The 25,189-nt window shown below is 41.9% G+C and overlaps 1 protein-coding gene across 5 annotated transcripts in view; it reads left to right on the plus strand.

Annotated features, from left to right (window-relative positions):
• Positions 1 to 18,988, plus strand: part of CCDC186 (coiled-coil domain containing 186) — a 40,253-nt gene extending 21,265 nt beyond the window's left edge. For 4 of the 5 annotated variants that reach the window (XM_063338230.1, XM_063338232.1, XM_063338233.1 and 1 more), the window contains 13 exons: positions 626 to 754; positions 1,701 to 1,913; positions 3,376 to 3,495; positions 4,043 to 4,147; positions 4,491 to 4,589; positions 5,351 to 5,437; positions 6,245 to 6,387; positions 9,499 to 9,754; positions 10,403 to 10,592; positions 11,705 to 11,785; positions 12,851 to 13,061; positions 14,129 to 14,348; positions 15,052 to 18,988. In XM_063338230.1, coding sequence (XP_063194300.1) covers positions 626 to 754; positions 1,701 to 1,913; positions 3,376 to 3,495; positions 4,043 to 4,147; positions 4,491 to 4,589; positions 5,351 to 5,437; positions 6,245 to 6,387; positions 9,499 to 9,754; positions 10,403 to 10,592; positions 11,705 to 11,785; positions 12,851 to 13,061; positions 14,129 to 14,348; positions 15,052 to 15,135 — 1,938 coding nt within the window. In that variant the 3' untranslated portion in view covers positions 15,136 to 18,988. The other variant, XM_063338235.1, reaches the window with a different exon arrangement.
• Positions 18,989 to 25,189: the final 6,201 nt, after the last annotated feature.

Below are 25,189 nucleotides of genomic sequence, written 5' to 3' on the forward strand. Positions count from 1 at the left end.
TGCTCTTGCGCTAGTGGTGCTGCTGCTGCTTCCTCTACTGAACCTGCGTGACTGTGCAGTGAACGTGCTCTGGGAAGTGTTCCAGTTGAACATCGGTAATTATTCTTCAGCTGGATCAGGTCTCTGACTTGGTTCACTAGGCGGCTAAAAAAAGTGCCAGCACAATGACTAAGCACCTCTTTATTTGCCAAGCTATTTTTCAATGAATTAATTCCCAGTCCAGTTCAGTATGGATGCGTGACTGCTTTGCTGGCACGGTGGAGGATATGGCACAGGGATAGCAACAAAAGGGTGGAAGGTGAAGCAACTTCAGAGAGGAGCCAGCTCTGCTCTGGCATCTCAGCATTTGCTATCAATCCAATTTTTTTGTGTAGGAAATTACTGTGCCTCATGTTGTACTTGATTTGATGCATCTGCACTCTCACTGAAGATGAGAATTGACATCTTTCGTGCTTGTACTGTAATGCAAAGCTAGATGCTGATATGGATAGTTGCAGTTTGACAAGTGTAAAATACAGGTAAATATCTGTTGAAGCATCTAATTTTGCATGAAATGTTTCTGCTTGTACAAAACATGATCAAAGTCTTATTTTCCCTATAATTATATCATAATGTTGTCTCTTAGCTGGAAGCAAGAATGGAAGAGCTTAACAAAGAAGTGAAAGCTGCCAAAGACAAACTTTTAACTCAAGATGCAGCAGCCAAAAATGCTATTCAGCAGTTGCATAAAGAGATGGCCTTTCGAATGGAGCAGGTAATATGGAAAACATTTGATTATTGAATGTCATATGAACAAACTTGGTTCTTGTAGGAGACATGCACTCTAGGTTGTTAGATCACTGAGAAAGGCAAAGTTTTCCAAAATTGGAACTACTAGCGTGTGGTTATGTATGTATTTTTGATAACTGGCATCAGTGATTTTCTAAATAGCTGTTAACGTTCTAGAGTGCCTGATAACTCTTTTTAGTGTGTATGTTTATATGTATGGAATTCAGCCCTCAAGGAAATCTCATTTTCCTTGCCTGTAAGCTGATCTTGGTTCTAAAGGAGGTAAAAGCTAGCAGTGGCTTTTTCCAGATGGGTTATCACAAAATTAATATTTTTCTCAACTCCAGCACAAAGCTTTTACTTTGTCTCCTGTATTACTGACACCTGAGATGATTTTTATTTTTTTTTCTCCTTCTTAATATCATATTGTGCCAAGTATTATATGAATTCTAAATCTCTGTGTCTAATTCTCTTTTCTTTGAAGCGGAATTTGTTAGTGCTGGGATGGGGGGAATCTGTGAAAATAAGCGATCTAAAAAATAAGCCACTGGATAACGATTGTGCAGTTGGCATGTGGATGAGGGAAGAGAGGGGACTGGTACAGGGTATTTGCAAAATTGTTTTGTTACTAGAACTTACCAAATACATTTCTTTTCTTCTGAAACAACAGATTATATTAGAAATTACTACTGTATTGATAACTCATTTGAGATGTTTAGATGTGAAGCTGCAGCTGCTTAGGTATATATTTACTGTTAGAAGTACGAGAAATTCCAGTGCTTAAGTGGGATCTAATGTTAGTCTTTGCAAAACTGGAGCTTTTGAGTCCTACTTTATTTTGCTACTGTACTGCAATATGAAAGTATCCAGTAGTGTCTTATAAAAGTTAATGAAATACGAGATCAATTCATTCTATTTTAATATTTTTCAAGGCAAACAAGAAATGTGAAGAAGCACGCCATGAAAAGGAAACAATGGTGATGAAATATGTCCGAGGGGAGAAGGAGTCACTTGACCTCCGAAAGGAAAAGGAGATACTTGAGAGAAGAGTGAGAGATGCAAACAAAGAAATTGAAAAGCATACTAATAAAATCAAACAGCTTTCTCAGGAAAAAGGAAGATTGCACCAGCTCTATGAAACGAAGGTGCTCTAAGTATTGCTGTATGACTTGAGTGAATGATTAAAAGCACTATCAGAACAACCTTATCACTTCTTCACTATTGCACTTGCTGAAAGAAACCTGTTTTCATTTGGTTTTGCTGTAGAGCTGTGAAAACCCCTTTCCTCCAAGGGAAGGGGAAGAAGTTACTGAGTTCAGTCATCTTTTTGAAGTTTCTTATAATATTTTGCTGAATATTAGTTTGTGAAACATTAGGGGATTTTTTTGACAAAATCGAAAAGACTGCAGATGCCTGGATTTGAGGGAATTTATAACTTGTTTGGTTTCTTTTTTTTTTTTTTTCAAGGCTGTAATGGCGTTAAAATATTGATGTCTTTTTTTGCTATTTTTCTGTGTTTTCACTCTCTATTTTCTCTTTTGTACTACTGAAAATTGCCGATAAAGCAATAGGATTTTTCAGGCTCAATTCCCAAAATTTGCCATTCTTTTTTAGAAGCCAGTAAGATTCCCACCAGCCTCTTAGATTATCGAGGTCATTTTGTATTGTGCTTCACAATTCTATTTCATGTGAAAGATCCAAAAATTGATATATTCATATTGTTCAGACTTTGACTTGGGCCTCTTCTATGCAGTTGTACGATGTACAGTTGACAGGAACAGAAGGATCAGAAAAATACATCTTAATAAAAGTCCTAAAATTTATGCCTCTGAAACAAGAAACCACCTCAGTGTGCTCTCTCACATGAATAGGAAGTGGGAGCATGACTTCAGGTTTCCTAAACAAAATGTAACTTCGTAACTCCTGAGGACTACACTAGAGCCTTACAGGAATTGTACTGCCCTCATACAGTGCTGCTTTAAGCTTTTTTGGTAAGATGAACTTATTACATCAGAAACACAGTTTGGAAATGCTGTGGTTTGTAGACAGTGGCATAGAAGGGTACAGCAGCAGTGTGCTTCTGTTAACATCCTTTCGTGACACTGACTTACAGGTTAGTGATTTGACTCGCGTACATTTTGCTGTCAGTGCTCACACTAATCTGCACCTGTATAGTTGGTAATACCATTCCATTGGTGTCACAATTTTTGTCTGTAGCCGTGTATAATATATGACCTTACCACTTTGAACCTGTGTTTCCTCATCTTTCTGCTAAAATAGAACAAAAAGAGGACTGTGCAGCTTACCCAGGACGTAGTTATTTTAGATCAGAACTCTAGACTGTGCTTTGCCTTTTAACAGATAAGTAACATGAAAGTATATTAGCAGTAATGCAGCCTCACTATTGAAACCAGAACACTGATCCGCCCCCCCCCCCCCCCGGATTATGGGCTACAGCATTATTGAGCACTCTCAATTCTGTGCAGGCTTTTGTAAAGCTCAGACATTAAAGAAAACAACCATGCATTTGACGCTTGGGCAGGAGTCTTGTTGTAGAAGCACTGGATGATTTAAGTTCATAAAATAAAATCTATGAAATCTTCTTAGGATGGTGAAGCCACTCGACTCAACAGAGAAATAGAAAAATTGAAAGAAGAAATCAATTCTCATGTTATCAAAGTAAAATGGGCTCAGAACAAACTGAAAACAGAAATGGATTCACACAAGGTTAGTGAAGTACTGGTGCAATGACATGAATATACAGTCAGAGGAATGTAGTTTCTGTACTGTTTACTCTCTATATAGTAATAAAATCCATTTCTAAAGTGTTTTTATTTAATTTGAACACCTGCAGCAAAGGTCAGAATAGTGCTCTTAAACATATTTATACTAAAATAGAAATGTTGAAAGGATGTGAGGGGGGGATATATGCGGAGGATTTTGTTTAATCTGGTGATCAACTTTTAATTTGTTTTTTGCATAAATTAACTGTCATCTTAGTTCAGTTTTTATGTGATAGATTTAAATCTATCATCTGAAAATGTGCATGGTGCATAACCAAGAGGTCTTTGTTGTGCTTTCAGTGTTGGAACAAACAAAATTGCATAAAATAATAGATGAGAGAAATAATGGAAGGAAAAATAATGCTGGACGTATTTTTTTTGTTGTTCTTGATTCTTTCCAGACTGAAATAGGAAACTTGTTATGAGAAATGCTTTTCCCAGATTAAGTTAGATGAATAGGTTTAACCCATTATTTATTACTGGTTTTGTAGGAAACCAAGGAACGCCTCAAAGATGCAACGACAAAATTAACTGAAGCAAAAGAAGAAGCAGACCAGATAAGGAAAAACTGTCAAGAAATGATAAAAACATATCAAGTAGGCACATTTTCTTAGGATGTGAAATTAGTGTTCAGCATCTGAGCCTTCTTTTTCCTTCCTTTCTGTCTTAAGCTATAGCAGGGAAGAATTATTCTGTGCGAGCTACAAGGCTGAGATGACTAGGAGCTGATTTCTGTACTTGGAAAGTTGTTAAATAAAAGGGAAAATGTTTGTCTTGATGGGTATGCGGTGTGGGTGCCTTTCTTGGCATGTTCAGAATTGTTAGATACGTACCTAGAGGAAAGACTCGGTGGTGTGAATAGCTGGCTGTATGCTCATAAAACCAGAAAGGGGAACATAAAACTCTAAAACTGTACTTACGTATCTTCAATCCTTTTAGGAGTCAGAAGAAATTAAATCGAATGAATTGGATGCAAAACTCCGAGTAACTAAAGGAGAACTAGAGAAACAAATTCAGGAGAAGTCCGATCACCTTGAGGTAAATATGTGGTTTGTGGAGACAACACAGTTGGCAAATTAGTAGCTAAGAATGCCATGAGTTTTTTTAGTTTGAGAATCTTACTTTAAGGCGCTTACAATTTTTGCGAAACATTTTTCTTTTTTACCTAATACTGCAGTCCAAATGTCTGCCTCCAGCCCTGCTTTTTGGAGGATATTTTTAGCTATTACCTTGGATGCGCTTTTTAAAATCAAAGTTATGGGAAAAGGATGATATAATGAGGACAAAATAACTGTTCTTTCATTTATAAACATGAATGTTGCTATAATTAGAGCGCAAATTCAGATGATAGGCAGACCTTTCTTTGGCTGGTATTTTGCAAAGCTCTATGGCAAGGAGAGACCAGGAACAGCCTCCACTCTGTGTAGAGATTTGCTAGCCAAAAGTTAAATTCTCTAATGATTTAGTACCTGCTCACAGCTTATACATGTATACGCCATCTTCAGAGTTAACCAGGCATCAGTTTGCCTATAACTTTCCCTAGGAGCTGTTATGGCATAGATTTGTACACCTAAAACGAGTGTGTAATCTCACTTTTGTTCTCAGTTCTTCTTAGAATAAAGAAGCTTTTAGGCTTTGCTTTGCTTTTTGAGTAAGTAAAACAAACCTTCAGGGTACCTGTTCTGCCTCAAGCCCTCCCAGCTGTTGTGGTGGCCTGCATTGGCCTAGATTTTGTTGACATCCCGGGAGATGCCACTGACCATTTAGATTTCTCAAAGACCTTCTCACTCTTTAATAAGGTGCATCACGCAAAAATAAAAGAACTGGAAGACTTGAAGAGGACATTTAAAGAGGGCATGGATGAGCTTCGAACGCTGAGAACAAAGGTAATGTGTGCTCTGTTGGATTGCAGGGGGCTTAAAGGCGTAACGCTGGGTTTTGCAACTAGACTGTATTCAATCTGTTAATTGTGTTTTTACTTCTTTCAGGATAAACAGTGTCATTAGAGGCTGGCTGGCATGTGACTAGAAGGGATATGTAACTGTGACTCTGGGTAGCCTTTCTTAGGGAGTATCAGTTGATCGATAGTACATCAATGCTTTGTTTCATGACATACACCTCACTGGACTGAAAAGTTGTGAGAAAAAACTTAGTATACATCTTGTAAATTTAATAACATTAGAAAATGAAAAATACTTGTAAATTTTTCCTACCTGTGAAGCTAGCTTTGTAGAGGTCATACATGTGACTTCTGGTAAGAAGTATATGCTATTCATAACTTCTGAACAGTTTATAGATTAGCGTGCCAGTCCCTCTATCTGGAGCAGGATTTTAGCTCAACAGGACCTTAAAAAAAGGGAGAAAGACATAATAAGGGGTTGGCTTGGTAACCGGGGAAAGATGATGTCTTTGGATCCTGGTCCATTAGATTAAGCTTGAGTCTTTGGGCAAAAAAAAATAAATAATGTTAATCACACTTGTTTGATTATCTTCTTTTTTTTGCATTTTTTGTATGTTTATTTTTCTGACTGTATTTGATATGAAATATTTGGGATATTGTTCTTTGCTACTTGGAATCGCCAAAAAATAACACACAAGCTTTGTTCAACAATTTCAAAATTTGATCAGAGTAATTCATCTCTGAAGTTTGGGAGAATAAGTAGTTTCTGATTTTATTTTATTTTTCTATTTAGGTAAAGTGTTTAGAAGATGAACGTTTAAGAACAGAAGATGAGTTGTCCAAATATAAAGAAATCATTAATAGGCAGAAAAGTGAAATTCAGAATTTGCTGGACAGAGTCAAAACTGTAGATCGTCTGCAGGATCAACATCAGAGGTACAGCTATGCACTTTGAGGAGTGATTTAAAAGATTATTTGGGATATGGAAGGGTGGGGTTTTTTCAGTTGGAATTATTCATGCTTTAAAATGTATTGTAATTTGAAGAATCCCGGTTCTAAGTTAAGTGTTTTTCTAATTGAGTCACCATCCCTGGGGGTATTTAAAAGGTGGGTAGACATAGTGCTTAGAGATAGGGTTTAGTGATGGTTTTTGTCAGAGTTAGGTTGATGGTTGGACTAGATGGTCGGAAAGGTCCCTTCCAACCTCGGCGGAGTTGGAGACTTCCAACCTCATAGTACTGCTAGTACTGGAGACAACCTTGGTGGCCTCTTACAAGATGGGGGTATTGAGACTAATGCTTACGTCTTTCGTTATTAGAATCAGAAGTGCTTGCTTTCTGGCATACTCTGTAGGAAGTTATGTCTCCTAGGTGTCTGCCCAGTGCTTATTTTTTTGAAAGAGTGTGGAAAAGCAACTGAACTGGAAAAATAGTGCTTCAAAATTGTAATGGATGAATGAAAGTATTTAACAAAAACAATTTTATATATTTGACAGATGCTGTAGTCAGATAGTAGGGTTCACTTGTATTTCTAATGGACTGGAATTCATTCTGCTGTGTCAAAGTTTGCTCATTTAAGAATGTGAGAAATAATCTCAGAGAAGAGTTGGACGTTTTGTGGACACTTCAGGAACGTCTGAGCATAGTCATGTTTCTATATGGTACATATGGACTAGAATATACAAATAGTATCCACTGATTGTAATGGTGTTGCATAAATGGAGATAGACAAATGTCAGATAAGCAGAACTACCCATGTGTCCCTCCTGTGCTTTTAAACAGTTCTTATTTATCATTGAAAAATATTTCAGTGATTATATGTCTTCCTTGGGGTTCAGAGAGTGAAGCGTTTTCATTTGCTGTGTGCTGATCAGCTGTATTGGCACCGTGTCATCAGCCTTTCTAGGGAAACTGCAATCTGTTAGAGACAAACAAAGCTTATGCTTCGATCAATAACAGTTATTTTTCACTTGGGATCCTGCCAAATGAATTAAAATGATTGTGAGCAGAGTGTTATCTTTTCTTCTCAGTAGTTGAGACATACTTAAATATCTGTCTGTCTTTCAATTTGGATCAAATTTTAAGTATTCTTCCCATACAATGCTTACTAGGCCTACATCAAGATTCATATTGTCTGTTACTTCTCTGCCTTTAGCATGTACTCCTTAGAATGTTTGATAAAGTTGTGGAATCTCAACCAGAAATTTAAAACTTGGATGAGTAAATTCCCATTATCATTTATGAAAGAGAAATCCTGGAATCTTGACCTCTATTTTTCCTGTTGTTGTGTAGAATAAATAAAATTACTGCCTTTAATTTTCTTGGAAGCAAATGGCATTTCATCTTAATTCACACAAAATCTTACCTCTTAATGAGAAAAGAATAGAGGAGGCTAGTTTCTTTGGCCTAGGGAAGAGAAGACAGAAGGGAGATGTCCTTAAACGTATAAAAGGCTATTATAAAAGAGAGTGTTCAGCCATCCTTGTTCACGTGTTCAACGTATTCCTTGGTGGAAGGATAAAAATAAGAGTTTTGCAAGAAAGATGATTGTAGGTTGAATGCCAGGAAGAACTTTGTGGCTGAGCAGGATACTGATTGCCTCCAGTGTTGCTTGGTCTCCTTCACTGAAGAACTTTAAGGATAAATTAGAGATCTCTTTTAGGATGGTCTAAACATTTAATTTTGGCTGGTTCAACCCTGACTGTTAGCTGGACATTTCTACTGTCATAATGAAACAACGTATTTGGAAATGTAAAATATAAGCATAGCCTTCTGGCATAGGTTTTTAAATGGGAGCTACAGGTGAGATGTTTTGCAGCATAAATGACTGGGAAAAAAATACCAGTGCTGTGGTTGTTCAGTCTTAAGTCTTCTGAAAGTTGGAATTAGCCTAAACAAGACTCTAAAAGCAGGGTGCAATACGTTTGATGTTATCCTTTGGTAGCACAATGCTAGCTAACTTCTGTTGTCACTAACTACATTAAGTCCTCTTTTTGGTAGTTCTAGTAGAATTCAGTTACTTCTACAAAATAATCGTTCTTTTTCAGAAGAATTACTAACTATTTGCATTGCCTGAGCCTCACCTCTGTTTGAAGAAACATGTTGATATGGGGTTATTGGTTTAAAGTGAATTAAGCCTCCTAGTAATTACACTGTCTGACAGGGAATTAAATGAGGTGTATGCCTTTACTTTGTGTTACTTTAATTTTATTTTTAAATTTGAATATACAATCTCCCTGTGAGAAAGAGGTGAGGGTTCTTCTGCTGATGTTGGAAGGTAAGGTTTTAGAAAGGTGCAGGAAATCCTATGATTGCAGAAATAATGACATAATATTGCAAGAGCGAATGAGGAGGACATTTTTAGTTTGCAACTTTGTTAGCAGCTGTTTAATTTCGGAATAAATTTCAGTCACTTTCTTTAAAATATTGATCATAACTGAAGATACAGCCTTTCTCACTCAAATGGTTTGCAAGTGATAGATAAAAAGTCTCCTAATGGGAGTGCTTTGGTAGAAACGAAAACTTGTTTTGTAGAGGTTTGGGGGAGTAAGTGTGGGGTAAGACAGGTCCTTTGAATCTGAGCTGCATGGCTTGGATAAGGATGTTTCAGAGGTCACCGTACTGCTGTCTTGGAGAGGCTCAAAACTGGAGTATTTCCCCATCTTTTAAAGGCAAGTCCTCTTACAGAATGACCACTTTTGTTGGATTTGCAGACCTTCCTCTTATCTATAGGATCTGGTTTTGAGGGTTTTGTTTATATCCTGTACTGAAGCTCATGAAGTTGAATACAGAGAGATGGTCTTCCTTGAGGAAGCTAATGACTGCTTGTCCTTCTGAGGGATGCAAATACTGTCACTTCAGCAACAGGTCATGAAATGGAATCTGTAAACTCCCTTGGCATTTAAAACCATCCAGTGACTAACAGGTGCCCCAGGGTTGTTAATTGTTCCCCTGCCCTGTTTGGTCTTGACCTGAATGCTTTTATTTCAATAAGGTTTCATATCTTTGAGCTCACCTTATCCCTAATAAGATATAATTGTTTTGACAGAGATGAACAAGAAATCAGTGCTTTAAAGGAAGAAGTAGATGGTTTCAATTCTCTGATTGCTGATCTCCAGAAGGACATTGAAGGTAGTCGGAAAAGAGAATCTGAGCTATTGGTATTCACTGAAAAATTAACCAGTAAGAATGCACAGCTTCAGTCTGAAAACAATTCCTTACAGAGCCAGTTGGATAAGCTTTCTTACAGCGAAAGAGAGCTGCAGAATCAGCTGGAATGCGTTCAACAGACTAAAGATGATCTGGTGAGTATAGCGTGCAGCTTGGGTTTTGCACTAGTAAGGCGCCTGATGCTGATAAAGATGTGACACATGAATTCCACCTTGTGTCCTTACTTACCTAACAGCAATTTCTCATTGGGTTTGCCAATTTGATAGAATAATGGCAGTGGGATGTGTACACCTCATGTTTCTAAGGGGGAAAGAAATCCTGAGGCACACTGCATGGGAATGAGGGTGTGTGACACTGTTCTTTCCATCTTTCTGGAAGTACAGAGTTGTTCTCTGTGCAGCTGTCATTGAAAGAATCACAAGGTTGCAATTTGTCTGTAAAATCTATTACTGCAAACTGTTTCTTAGGTCCTGTTTGTACTTTGAGATAAATGTGATTTTTAGCAAACTTAGTGTGTCGTGGAAGGTAATGTGACCATACTGTGCAGCTCTGTGTGGCTCTGTACTGTATCATGTAGATGTTTTAGAGATAGTGCAGGAGTCTTACTCTGCAGTGTTGCACTGTGCTGCATGTTTATTTGCAGTGGTGGTGTTTAGCCTAAATAATATATGTAAAACGTGAATGATTCTCAGATGAAAAGTGGAGTTAAGGCTGTTGAGCGTACAGTATGATTAGGCTGGATTTTTTTTTTTATATGACTGAAAATAAAACTACAATTTCAGGCCACCAAGTTGCAGAAGGAGGAGGATCAGCGAAAGCTAGAGGTTGAGACACTACAGGCTCAGCTAGCTTTGGAGCAGAAAGAACTAACAGCGCTGAAGACCCACGTGGATGAACTTAAAGATGAACTGGCTACCCAGAAGCGCAAGCATGCAGCAAACCTGAAAGATCTCACGAAACAACTTCAGCTAGGTTGAAATTATTTTCAGATATTTTTGGCCCCATCTGTAAGCCCCTTGACAGTGTCTGGTAGAGACTAGGGTCCTGTCTGTGTGTGCATGCCGAGCGTAGCCCTTCAAGCTCTCCCGGTCCCCGAGGACAATGAGAGTGAGTGAGCAAGTGAGGTATTGGGGAAACTGCAGTTAAAGGAAACAGGGTTTCGTGTCAATTTTCAGTCTTAAGTACAACTTTTGAAATGGGTGTAGACATAAAATGAAAGATTTATTTTGAAAGAACTCGGTCTTTGTTTGAAAGTGCTTGGTCTGTGACTAGTGAAATGCCACTGAGGGTACATATGGGTCCTGGTCTGTGTAGGAGTATGTTCAAAAGTTGGAAGAAGATTCCTAGTTGCTGACTGTATCAAGAATTGCTTGTGACCGATATTTTTTTAGTATATTAAACAGAGCACTGCGGTTTTTAAAGGTGGATATGCAGAGACTGATGACTAATTTTGTCAACAAATAGAAATCATTAAGTACCCAATAATCCATGTGCTCTGAATGCAAATATAATCAAATCTGTTTGAAATGCATTTGAAAGAAGAGATCCTGGTGGCATTGTGCAAGAAAAGTTCCATGGCTCTCTTTGTGTCTATATGAACAGCTGTGCACTTTCTCTCTTGATCCCTATGGAATGAGCGGTGCTTCTGGCACAAGTGCTACACAGCTCCCAGTAGTGATACAGTTATGAGATCCCGGAACAGAGCTGCCATTCTGTCATTCAGTGGTTACTTACATGGCAGTCATAATCAGAAGTAAAATCAAATTTAAGTCTTGTGGTTCCCAGTTAATCCTATGTACGACATTACTCTCTTCAACTGGCGACTGCTCCAGGGTGTAGAGAATCCTGGTGGATGTTGCATCTGGGTGCTTCGTGGTTGGGGGCAGGGAGAGGAGGGGGGCAGTTTGGTTTTGGTTGTTGGTTTTTCCCCCTAAGATTTTTAGTTGCTACCATTATCTTTCAGTTGTCAAGCTGTGTTAAATTATTGCAGGTCAAAGAGGATTAGAGTTTTTGTGTGTTGTGTAACACTATGATTTTGGCGTTTTAATCTGCTGTTGGTAACCATCGTTTTACTATACTTCTAGCACGCAGGAAATTGGATCAGATGGAAAATGGTAATTATGACAAAGAAGTCAGCAGCATGGGGAGCCGTTCCAGTTCATCAGGTAATGTAGCACATAGCAGGGCTGCCAAAACAATCCTTCGGTCTTAATAAGGTTGCCATGGCGTACTGCCGTGAGCCTTGCTCTTTCTGTGGTTTGTGTATATGCAGTGTGTGGGCAGCTTCCCACTAAACCTGACAAAATAGCCTTTAAGCACCAAAATGCACTTGGCAAAATGCAGTTGTAGGTTCTTATTATGAGATTAAACGTTAATGTTTATATATTTTGGTTCTTTTTAAATGCCTACCTTTTTTATTTTGTTGCTTTTATGTTTGGAGCAAGCTCAGAGGACTCCAGTTTATAGAGGACCCTCTTAAATGCTGCCAGAGGCAAAACAGAAATGATCAGTGGCTTCCAACATTGTTTAATTGCACTATTGACAGTTGCAACTCTGTAAATGATAAATCAATTAGCATGTTTAGAGACATCCATGTATTTGTGTAGAATTCATTACTTCTAACCAGATAGAAAGTGGTTATCTTTAGCACTGAAAACAACATCTTTTTTTCTTCCTCAGTCTTTGGGTTTTAAGTTGGGTCAGTTCTGTCAGTGTGCTGTGATCTCCCTGTATGAGAGAGATAAATACTCAGAAGAATAGAAAGAAAAGAAAATATTTCAAGCTCTAAGTGATAAGTGCTGCAGAGTGTTTATACATAAGGCTTTTGTCAGTCTGTACGCAGTTATATATATTTTGTCAGTCTGTATACAGTGTTGTAATTTTAGTGGGCTCCAAATCAGATGTGTTTAAAATCAGCTCAGTCTTGTACAAAGTAATATTAATGAATATGAAGGTACTTACACAGGAATAAGCATTACTGAAGCAAGCTTATGCTAAAGGAGCTATGTCTGTGCTAGGGGACTACACTGCTGTTTTGTCGTGTATCATTTAAGTATTGGTATAAGAATTGTTTATATAAAAACCCACTGACATGTAACAGAAACTGACATTCTGAAGAAAATACCCTAAGCTACTGAAATATAATGAATGCATGCAGTGCACTAGCGGAGATGTTTTACCTCGTATATAAAAGCAAAGGAGAGCTCTTACAAATATGGATGTATTTGCAGGGTCCCTTAACGCGCGCAGCAGCAATGAGGATAGGTCACCTGAGAATACTGGATCTTCAGTAGCTGTGGATAGCTTCCCAGAGGTGGACAAGTCTGTCTTGGTTGAAAGAATACTAAGGCTACAGAAGGCACATGCTCGAAAAAATGAAAAGATGGAGTTTATGGAGGATCACATTAAACAACTGGTGGAGGAAATCAGGAAAAAAACAAAGTATGTTCTGAGTTCTGTTCGTACAATTTTTTTAGTATTGAACTGGTGCACTAGACAAGAGTTCTGAATTTTATGTAAGAGAAGTAATTGTCTAAGTAGAAATATTTAAAACAATGAAAATATTGCAGTGACAGTAGATCTCAAAGGTACAGTTAGTCTTGTTGTGTTTTTTTTTTTTTCCTTATCTTTCCCCAGCAGTTACAGTAACTGATGAGTTGTTTACTACTAAAATTTTTCAGGAGGAATAGAATAGTGCAAGTGGGTTTTTTTGGTAGCAAAATGGTCAACAGGTGGCTGATTTGAGGTGGACTGCTGCCACTGGTTAACAGAAGTGTCCATTCTCTTCATGTGCTTAAAAGGATGCTGACTGTAAGTGTTTGCTTTGGAAGGAGAATCGGCATAATTCCAGATGGTAGTCTGGCATGCATATCGAACAAACAACACGTCTGAGCCAAAGATGGTTGGTATTTAATGGGTGAGACAAGATTCCACTTACATGGGAATCTCATCTTACAGGATGATGTCTGAAACTTCAGTTAGGAGGGGAAGAAATTGTGGCATATACCTTCCTCTGGAAAGTACAATTGTCTGTTAAGTATAGCCCTTGCTTAACGAGCCTGTACATTTATGCCCATCTGGTATCTGTTCATAGAACGTGATCACAGCTTGTGAAGACTCTTGAGCAGAGACTTTGTAATTTTTGTCTCCTCTGTAGAAAGTTTAAGATACCCTGTCTGTAGTCTTTCAGCAAAGAAAAGTAGACACACGTGGTTTTTTAAGTACCTTTTTTGCTCCAGTAGTAACATTACTTCTAAATACTAATACTAAATACTTCTAAATACATAGGCCTTGTGCATTGTAGTGACTCAGTTTACCAGCATCTCCCATAGCTCTTGTGGTATCTGAGATTTTCCACTGACCTAGAAATTGCAGGATTTGATTTTTACTGCCTTTTCAGTAAGACTTGAAAATAAAATTACCCTTACAAATGGAATCTGAAGTTACTTCAGTGTCTGACTCTTCACTGCCTTGTAACACTATGATGTTTTTTAATTTCCACCCCCCAGAATTATTCAGAGTTACATTTTGCGGGAAGAAGCTGGAACACTGTCGTCAGAGGCCTCTGACTTCAACAAAGTACACTTGAGTAGACGGGGCGGGATTATGGCATCTCTGTATACATCTCATCCTGCAGATAGTGGTCTCACGTTGGAACTCTCCTTAGAGATAAACAGGAAGCTCCAGGCTGTGTTAGAAGATACATTATTGAAAAATATTACATTGAAAGTGAGTAGCTATGCCAGTTCTTCAGCACGTTCTTGTGGTTCTGATGTACTGCTTCGAAGTGATGCATGCTGTTAAAAGGAGGAGGCTTTTAAGAAGTCAGCTCCGTGTGAATTGGTGATGTTGATAGCATTGGGTTAATCAAAGAGCTCTTTAACATTGATATCTGCTGAACCTCTGGTTTGGGGCCCTTGTATTCAGCACTGATGGCCTGCTGTGTGAAGTAAATTCTGGGCTGCCTGTGCAGTCAGCAGGCAAGAGCCTTTCCATGCTCTCCCCCAGTCGCCTGGAGCCAGGGGCCCAGCAGCAGCTGGGTGCCCCGTTGAGCTGTTGGGGCAGCACGTCTGCTGCACGGGAAAGGTGGCAGGCTGGAAATGTTGTGCAGGCTGCCAGCCGGACTGCAGTGTTCAGCAGAAGTTGGAGATCTCTTCCTGCAATTATCATTCCCTTTGAACACTATACTTTCTAGACAGCATGTAGGATATTAGTAACGGCAAAAAAAAAAAAGACTTGCTGAGAACTTTGCATCCTTTATTGAAATGAGCTTGGTTTTCTCCAACTCTGATCACTTGCACTTGTTCTGGGTACTTGAAAGTATCAACCTGCTGACATAAACAGTAATTTTAACTTATTAGTGCATTTTGTGCTGATTGAGTCATTTTCCCTGTGTAACTTACCCTATCCTATTTTTTTTTTCCCCCCGAAGGAAAACCTTCAAACCCTAGGAACAGAAATAGAACGGCTTATCAAACACAAGCATGAACTGGAACAGAAAATAAAGCAGACATAACTAAAACTTTTATGGAATAACCGACATGAAGATGCAGAAAAGGCAGGTGCTACAGACCACTGTTTTTTACATTTTTCTTGAAATTGATTGCCTGCCAGCACAAGCGTCTGGTATTCTGCATACAGCCTTTAACCATACAGGCTCACTCCTGTGAGAGATCTACAGGGTTTGGCATCAACATGGTTCTGGCTACCCAATACCAGCCTGAGGTGTTGCTGAATTTTGCTACACACTACATTTAGACAAAACTTTTCTTTGAAATGACATACAGATGCTTTGCAGTGCATACTATGTTTTGAGTGAGTTGCGGTGAGATTTTAATTTCTGCACTGTATAATTAATCAGTCTCTTAATGATGGAGCTTGAAAAAATAAAACAAATTACGTCTTAGTTGCTCTTGAACATATCCAGTGTTACTGAGCTTTAAGGGCTTTCAGACATTATTTCCTTTCTTGCATATTATTTCTGATATTTAGGTTGATTAAGCATTTTTGACATGCGCATGGAAGAATGCTTTGTCACTACATTTTGGGGTTTAAGTGGTGGCCATGATATTGCGTATTTTCGGTTTTAGATTAACACTCAACTGGTCAGTTTCTTTATCAAAAGAAGTGAAACAACAGTAAAACTAAGGGACTAAGAAACTTCCTGATTCAGTTGTTGGGTATGTGTCATTGAAACAAACATTAATTCAACAAATCCTGTAAACTCTTGATATTTAGATGTATGGATCTAAAGAAGTCTGACATCAGGTGATTGGTTAATAAAGTTCTCTGGCCTTCTGCATAACTAACAGCATTTAAAAAGTAGGAGTTTTAATTGCCCATTGTTATGTATGTACAGGTGGACATTGTGATTGCATCTGTTTTCAAAGCCAAATGGAAGCTTACTCAATTTTCTTACTAACTGTGGGTAGACCAGATAGTGAAAGCAATGGTAAGAAATGGGAAATATATCTAAATGGGATTTTAATTTATTGGTTGGAATGTGCCAGTGGCGCAGAAATCTGTGCGACTCCTTAATTTTACTGTTGTGAAGAATTAATTGGTCAAAATGGCACAAACTGAGAACCGTTTCTTAGTCCTTCAGTGGCTGAGAGGGTGATGGAGGAAGAGAATCAAGGTGTCAAGATTCTGGTTAGTCACAATGTTTTGAAATCTCTCCATTCCAGCAGTAAATGCGTAGATTTCTGTATTTATTGCCTTTTGACCAAAATGAATTGACCAGATCAGTGTAAATATATAATTCGTGTTTTTATTGAATACTTGAACTTCCTATTATCATGAAAAAAGATTCAATGTACACTTACAATAGCAATGCTTTAGCCATTTTAATTAGAAAGGATACTGGGGGGGGGGGATGCGATTTAGCTTACTGCAGGCACCGTTTGCATCATGCCCAAAACAAGAGGCCTGGAGCCAGCAGCACACCGGAGGATAATTTATCAAAGCATCTAGGGGATTTAGGGGTGTGCACTCCATTTTCAGGTGCCACTGAGTCACTTGAGCTTTGTAATGAACCAAATTGAGCAAAAGGGCCTGATTTGGTTTGAGCAGTTTGATTCAAAACAGTGACGCTTCCTTTCTACTTTAAAGATAGGTATCTCTGAAAGACCTGGTTCTGTGGTCCAGAGAGCCTCAAGAGTCTTGAATGGCAGGGTCCCTTCAGAGTCAAAGGTTTAAGTATTTCTTTAGCAAGGGAAGGTGGAAACAAATTATTTAAAACCTGACCGAGCATTGTAGAAACTATGAGCCTTTAATCTGGGTGGGGTTTTATACATATATTTTTCTAATTCCTGAGAGCAATGGTTATCTGAAGTCTTAGGCAATTTGGACCAGTCCAGTCATGGGACTACCTCTGCTTTACTGTTGTTTAAGTGATGTGAAGAGGAAAATACCTGGCTCTGCTGAGACAGATTTGTCACCAGCTTCCAGGAAGCGAACAGGCAGTTGTTCGTGACTGAACTAGACCTTCTGCTGGAAGAATTTAGAACAATTTGCATGTCAGAACATAGCTTAGCTCTTGTATGTTTGTGTTTTCATGGTTTAACACACCAGATCTCTGGATGTTTTCAGGCGTTCAGCTGAATGACTCCAGTATTTTAGATACCATGTTAATATTGTAATCATTTAATGTACGTTCTCCAGGTGTACAATGTGAATGAAGGAGAGGTGTGGTGCAGATGGAATAAGTGCAATGACGTTGTGGAAATTCTTATTTCTTTTTGGCATGGTTGTTTCTCCTTTTAAGTTATTTGAGAAACCTAGTTAGCTGTCCTCCTGCCCTGCTGGAAATGCTGCTTCCTCTCTGTAGCACTAGAAACTTCTCAGACTTATTTCCTTGGTTATGGAGACACACACAAAGCAGGCAGCATATCACATTGTTTATTTTTCACGGTGTTTTCATGGACCAAAGTACTCTTCTACAGGTGTTATTTTAAACGTACCTGTTAGAGGTGGAAATTTCTAGCTCGCACATTGGCAAATGACTCTCTCTCCTGTAAGCCCAGAATGTGACATGACAGGGTCAGCCAGCAACTTTGCTTCATGATGTTGCTCATTCCTGAGAGTCAGTGGTGTATTAGCCAGAAAAATGGTGCTGGCAAGGCACCTGCCTGTTGTTTCCGTGGGGTGGATTGTCAGGAGTGTAATACTGGTGCACAGAACGAGAACACTGCTGTGGAAAGGTGTGTTTCCGTGGGGTGGTTCACGCAGGTGAGCACCGGCTGGTGCGGAGTGGGTGCAAGGCTTGCGGAGCCATCGCATTGCGGTTACCTGTGTGTTTTGGCAACTTTTTATGTTATGAACCTGAGATTGACAACTGTGCTCAGATAAACCGAATTTTAGAGATAAACTGATAAACTAATTTTGAAGGCAGCCTGGAGCAGTTGTCTACATACCTGTCGTTGAAATTCAATGTCCATTAGAGATGTAATTGCCACAGGCTGCTTTTGAAAATCCCAAGCTTGTAGCTAATCGTGTCCTACAGGCTTAAACAGCTGTTTCTTAAATACTCAGGGTGCTCTTTTAATTCAAACATCGCACATCCAGATGTTGTTAGAGGCCCTACAGGAAAGCTGCCTATGCTTTTCCACCCTCTGTAAAATACAGCACTGTTGTTGTCTGAAGCCAGACGCTCTGAACTGAAGAATACCAATTTATGCTATAGAAATTTCTGGCTTTCTGCCACATAGACTGGTGCAATATTTTTAATTTTAGTCTCCGGAAAACAGGGGAGATTGATTTGTTCCTCCCATAATGTTTTCATCATCTTCACTTGTTGCTGGCACCACCTGCAGCATCTCCAGCTACTAAAACTGAAGTTGCTCTCTTGAAATACTTTTTCAGTACAATATTTTGGTTCAAAAATAAAATTTAAAAAAATCAGATCTCTGGCTTCCACTGAACCAAGCGTAAAGCTGAGTGTCCGCATGCTGCAGAGCCCCGAATCTAGGAAGGGGTTCAGGGAACACAAGGCCTGTCCGAATGGGCCTTCGCCCTTCCCGCTGGCCATGGAAACATCGAGATGTCAGCAGTAGGTGGCACTAGAAATCAGATTTACCGTGTCTCCACAGCCACCTGAGCCCTGCCGAAGGGCAGAGGGCTGCGTTGCAGAGAGCTGGGTGGTATTTAGAGTTTTTCCGAGATGGATGGGGGCTTCCTTCCCATTTTCGTGTTCTAACTGAAACTATGTTGAATCTTCCAATATATGTATGTACCTTGTCTGAATATACACAGAACGTCTGTTGATTTAATTTTGTAAGATACCTGTTTCTGTATAAAGTTTTTGAAGATATCGCTATACATTATGTATATATTGTACTTTGAAATAATAAACATACAAATGTGTGGAAGTCTGGCTTGGGTCTGCGTGTTGCACCACTGATGAACTCTGGGTCACGCTGATAGCTCTCCATGAAAGTTGTTGGTGGTGGTGCCCGGCTGCTCCCTGTTGGGTGGTCATCTTCAGTGCCTGGGGGCCTCCCCTTCTGACAGAGCAGAAATGTCCTCGTGATGCTTGCGAACAAGTAACCGGGCTAAAAACAGCTTAAATGCCAGCAAACTGTTCTTGCCAGCTTGGAAACTGGGAGGGCACCATTAAAGCCCCTTCTTGTTTCCCCTCAAGTGGGATATAACTATCTATAAGGATACAGTATGATCTGCAGGTGGAGGCATCGCTGCTGCCCGCAGCTTGGCAGGGCACTGCCTGCCACCAGCCTGTACTTTCCTATTGCAGTGTCCAAACAAGAGGTGGCAGTGCGTCCTGCCACATCGCCGGTTCTGCTGGGCACCTGTAACAGCGACGCCGGGGAAAAAAGGGCTGCGTGGCTTTCACACTGTACTTCATTCATCTCTGGAAATGGGTGAGACTTTTCCATCCTAAGGACAGGTGATAGGTGGGCTGCAATTAACTACTGCTGTGAGCCACTGCCGATACCAGTAAGCAGCCTTGATGCTGGAGTCCTCTTTTCCCTTGAGTCACGCGAATTTGACAATCCCGCAGGTTTGACAAACCAGCAAGGGCTGGCTTTCTTGGCCACAGCTCCGCATTTGGGATACCATTTGCTGCTCTGGTTTATTTATTCCATTGCAGAGATCTAATGTAGCCTGGTTTTTAGCCATGATATTATTGGGGTCTTTGTTTTTGCTTTTAAAAAAAGTGATGCTGTCATGTTGCTGGCTGTTCATTGTGGCTATGCTTATATTAAAAATTTGGGAATCAGACTTATACGGGCTGTCCTGCCCTTGCAACTTGATTGGTAGGGAGACAGAAAAAGGGAGAAAGGAATGCCATGAAGGGGATAATTTAACTTGGCAGTGCTAGGTTAATGGTTGGACTTGATGATCTCAAAGGTCTCTTTCAACCAAAATGATTCTATGATTCTATGGAGTTTATTCTAGTATCTCCCAGAGCACCTTAAGTGAGAGAAGGAGGTGTCCTATTTTCTGTTGAAATTTAATGGCAAACTACCACTGGCTTCCCAGGGTGAGGGCTCCCAGTAAGTTTTCTGGTTACTGTTACCTGTATGACCCTTTGCTGGAATTGTTTTGGAGTTGACCATTTTTCTTCCAGCCTTTTCCGCGGGTAGCAGGTGCAGCTCTTGGTGACGGACGTGACCAAAATTCAAGATTCATTTGCGCTCCCCCAGTACTTTACCGCTGCTGTTTGGAAACGACAGCCTGAAGCTGAACTTCCTCACATACTAGTTTTGGCTTTGGCGGCAGTTGCGAGTTCGGCGAACAACTCACCCCTCTGTATTTCAGGCTGACGCGGCACAAGGCTGTGCAGAGGAAGGATTCTCACGGCACAGCGGTGGTAAGCTCAGCCCTGGAGCAAGGCCGTCTCATACTGGAGCTGTTGGGTGATAAATACATAACCCAGTGCTAGCGGTTTACTGGTCTAGCCGACTGCGAAAGAGGAAGTCAGCGCTGCTATTTTTCTCTCCTTCTTTGCCCTGTTTTGAGAGATTTTTTTAAATAGAGAGGTATGGTCGGGTTTTTGTAGTTGCGGTTTTTTTTAGGCTATTTTGCATTAAACCACAGCGGGTCTTTGCAAGATTTTTGCAGGCATAAATGTAACCTTTGCAGTGGAAGAGTGCTGCCGAACGAGTTGTTCTCATCTCATGTGTGTAAATAAGCAGTTAGATGTGTTTGTGGCTGTTCTGCTCCGGTGGATGCCCCATAGTCAGGAAATCCTCTGGCCCTCAGGTTTTGCGGGGCTCTTGGCCATGTGCAGCCGCCTGCTGATCTCAGCGGGGCTGCTCTGATGCCTCGAGTGAAACGCCTCGTGGACTAAGGCTGAATCCATTCTCGTCTTAAACGCCTGTGAGCTTCTTAAGAAGTTTCTATGTATAAAATAAATCCACGTGTGTGGAATAAGGAGGAGCAAATGAAACACAAAGTCTGTGACCTCTAACTGAAATGCTGGTGTTTGACACGTGTTAGGGCCACAAAGATGATCGGATGATCAGGTTGGAGCACCTCTCCTGTGAGGACAGGTTGAGAGAGTTGGGGTTGTTCAGCCTGGAGAAGAGAAGGTTCCAGGGAGACCTTACAGTGGCCTCCCGGTACCTAAAGGGGCAACGGGAAAGATGTGGAGGGACGCTTTATCAGGGAGTGTAGTGACAGTAATGGCTTCAAACTGGAAGAGGGGAGATTTAGATTAGGTATTGGGAAGAAATTCTTTACGCTGAGGGTGGTGAGACACTGGCACAGGTTGCCCAGAGAAGCTGTGGCTGCCCCATCCCTGGAGGTGTTCAAGGCCAGGCTGGACGGGGCTTTGAGCAGCCTGGTCTAGTGGGAGGTGTCCCTGCCCAGGGCAGGGTGGTTGGAACATGATGATCTTTGAGATCCCTTCCAACCTAAACCATTCTGTGAGTCTATGACAGAGGGCAGGAGAGCCCAGGCTAGCAGGCACACCAGCCTGCGGTTATTCAGGAACCGGCGCTGCCTTTGAAGGCTGAAGCAAGGTGTGAATGCAGGGCGATGCTTTTTCAAGCTGTGGTCTGTAGCCTGACAGAAGGGATTGTGAGGCCGCACTGTGAAAGCAGCTTGTTAAAAACGCTTTGAAAATGATTATGTCTGAAATTATTTTAACTCCAGTCGGTGCCTGGCACAGGGGAGAGGAAGGTGAAAATCCCTTATACCAACACTGTGGGTAAAAGCAGCATATGGTCAAGTCACGGGCTGAAAAAAACAATCTTAGCCCTGGGCAGCCTAAACCTGTTTTGTGGGTCTGCAAATTCCCTGGAAACTTTGGTGAATAAAAGAGGTTGAAAAACAGCAAATGGGCTCAGAGCTGTGACCTGTTCATGTTTTAAGTGGCTTGTACTGATCAGCTGGTCTGGCTTCACCTAACTAATTAGATTATCAGAGAAATCTTGATTAGATGGACTCTGGAAAATGTTTCACCCTTCTGGAGAAGGGATCTTCAGCCATAAGCCTGAAGTGAGAAATCGGAATCATCAGCTTGTCATGGGCTTAATGTCGGGAATGACACAGGCTGATGGCAGCCAGGCTTGTGATGCCCCTTCACTGGTCCCTTCCCCTTGCCACACGTCTGATCTGGCCCTGGGGCTCAATCAGGCATCGGGGATGGCTTGTGTAGGGGACAGGACTCCACTGCGGTGGGGATGGAGACAGGACGGGCCCGGGGTGAGGTTATTGCCCACTGCTGTCCACCTGCTCCCAAGCTGTGTGGTTGTTCAAGTAGGTCCCGACCTGCTGCCGGTCACCGCTCAGCCTTATGAGGCGAAGCAAGGAGTCCGTGTTTTCCCTGTCAATGCTGTGCTGTGACCTGCAGCGTGTCGGAGGTGGTTGAGCAGCTCCCATGTCCTCCATGCCAAGGAGACAGAGCTCCTCGAGCGAGGCAGGACGGCTGGCAGGGAAACTCCTGCACTGCCCCAGGTAAACCCTCCCCCGGCATCCACAGCCCCTTGTTTCGCTTGGCTTTAATCAGAATTTCTGGGCTCTAGAAAGGTGCAGCTGGAGCCAAGCAGGCGTTTTCCATCAGCAAGGACTGGCGGAGGAAAGCTGCTGCTTTGTAAACCAGTCTGGTGAAGCGAGCAGCCATCGATCCGGGTATCTGCGGGCCGGATGCTGTGCTTCAAAGCCCTTGTGTTTTTTCTTGAGCCATCCAGCCCTGATACCGAGTGCATCGAGATGGGCTGCCGGGCAGGGAATGACTACCACGCTGGCACTTCAAAAGTGTAGGTGCGCCTCTAAACCAGGACCTGACAAAACTTGGCTTGGATTAATTTCCCTTTGCTTCTAAAGCAGGTGAAGCCCTTGGAAAAGAGATGTGGCAGATTTGGCAGTAAGCCTGTAGCACGAGGCTCGCAGATTACATTTTTTTGTTACCTGACTTACGTCAAACCATTTCCCTCTCTCAGACTTTCCTTGCAATCTTCCAAGGCTGCTTGTTGACGGTGAAAAGACCAGTCAACTATTTCAAACTGATTTGACCTTGCTCGGGTTGGTGGCGGAGCCCAGACCTCGCTGGTAGTGGTCACCTTGTCATGCCAAATCCACTGCAGCGTGTCTCTCATTAAAGACAACGTTTAGGCAACCAGAAGCCATGCTCAGGCACGGCTGCGGGCGAGCTGCCTGCCATCGTACTGAAGGAGAGCGTGATTTAGCTTTCCTTGGATTTGGCGGTAGCTGAAACAATAGAAATGTCCCCAAAGGCCAGGGCATGCAAGCCAGCCTGGTTTCTCTAGAGAGCAATAAATGGAGGCACTTACGTTTAATTAATTGTGTATCAGAGCAAACACTGGAAAAAACCCAAACCAACGAACCCTCCCAACCCAAAGCAGCGCGTTTACCACCGACTGCTGGGGGAGGCTTCTGCCAAGAAAGCAGCCTTGGATCGGACAGCAAGGAAGCGAGGTCTGTCCAAAGGGTGACTCAGAGCAGCCTCGCAGGCTCCTGCGCTGGCAACTTGTCCCCACCGCACTGGACCGGGGCACAGAGGAGCAGCTACCGGCCGGGTACCGTCCCCTCTCCGGCTGCCCTGTGACCAGCAAGGAGCCTGTCAGACACGGCCGGCAGCGAGGTGAGATGAGGTCCTGACCCCTCGTGTAAGTATTAAGATGAAAAATTCATACATTTTCCAACATGAGGTGGTTCCTTTGGTTTTTCAGCCTTATGGCCACCAGGGACCTGGTACATCCAGCAGCATAGGGACATTGAAGGACCTCCTGTTCCCTTACTGACCTGCTGGCTCATCAGCCAGGGCAAACCTTTGAGCAGGGACAAAGTCAGCCAGAGTAGTCAAGGCAGGACTGGAAAAGGAGCCAGTCTTCCCCAGAGAGAGACCAGACCTGGCTTTGTTAGCTGAGGCCATAAAGGCAACCAGAAAACCCAGTTTGTGCTGTCAGGAAGGTGGAGTACAGCCTGCAACGAACCTGTTGTTTGTGGGACTTTCCTACATACAATTTGCCCGTTAATTGAGGAATTGAGCTGGTCTATGACACTTCGAGGCTAGGCCTGAACAAAGACTTTATTTCTGAAAACATCACGGAATCACGGAATCTTCAGAGTTGGAAGGGACCTCTAGAGATCATCTAGTCCAACTCCCCTGCTAGAGCAGGATTGCCTAAAGCACATCCCTCAGGGCTGCATCCAGGCGGGTCTTGAAAATCTCCAGAGAAAGGGACTCCACAACCTCCCTGGGCAGCCTGTTCCAGTGCTCTGTCACCCTCACCGTAAAGAAGTTTTTCCGTGTATTTGAACGGAACTTCCTATGTTCTAGCTTGTGCCCATTGCCCCTTGTCCTGTCGCTGGGAACCATTGAAAAGAGCCTGGCTCCATCCTCCTTAAACCCACCCTTTAGATACTTGTAAACATTAATCAGGTCCCCCCTCAACCTTCTCTTCTCCAGGCTAAAGACTCCCAGCTCTTTCAGCCTTTCCTCATAAGGGAGGTGCTCCAGTCCCATAATCGTCTTGGTTGCCCTTCGCTGGACTCGCTCCAGTAGTTCCCTGTCCCTCTTGAACTGGGGAGCCCAAAACTGGACACAGTACTCCAGTTGTGGCCTCACCAGTGCAGAGTAGAGGGGGAGAATGACCTCCCTCGACCTACTGGCCACAGTCTTCCCTATGCAGCCCAGGATGCCATTGGCCTTCTTGGCGACAAGGGCACACTGCTGGCTCATGGATAGTTTGCTGTCTACCAGGACCCCCAGGTCCTTCTCCTCAGAGCTGCTTCCCAGCATGTCCGCCCCTAACATATACTGGTGTTTGGCATTCTTCCTTCCCAGGTGCAGGACCCTACACTTGCTTTTGTTGAACCTCATTAGGTTCTTCTCTGCCCAGCTCTCCAGCCTGTCCAGGTCACGCTGGATGGCAGCACGGCCCTCTGGAGTGTCGGCCACCCCTCCCAGCTTGGTATCATCAGCAGACTTGCTGAGGATACACTCTGTCCCCTCATCTAGGTCATTAATGAATATATTGAACAAAATTGGTCCAAGTATTGACCCCTGAGGGACACCAGTCGTTACAGGCCTCCAACTGGACTCTGTGCCGCTGATCACAACCCTCTGAGTTCTGTCACTC

This window comes from Chroicocephalus ridibundus, chromosome 6 (assembly GCF_963924245.1).
Source record: "Chroicocephalus ridibundus chromosome 6, bChrRid1.1, whole genome shotgun sequence".
Taxonomy (NCBI): domain Eukaryota; kingdom Metazoa; phylum Chordata; class Aves; order Charadriiformes; family Laridae; genus Chroicocephalus; species Chroicocephalus ridibundus.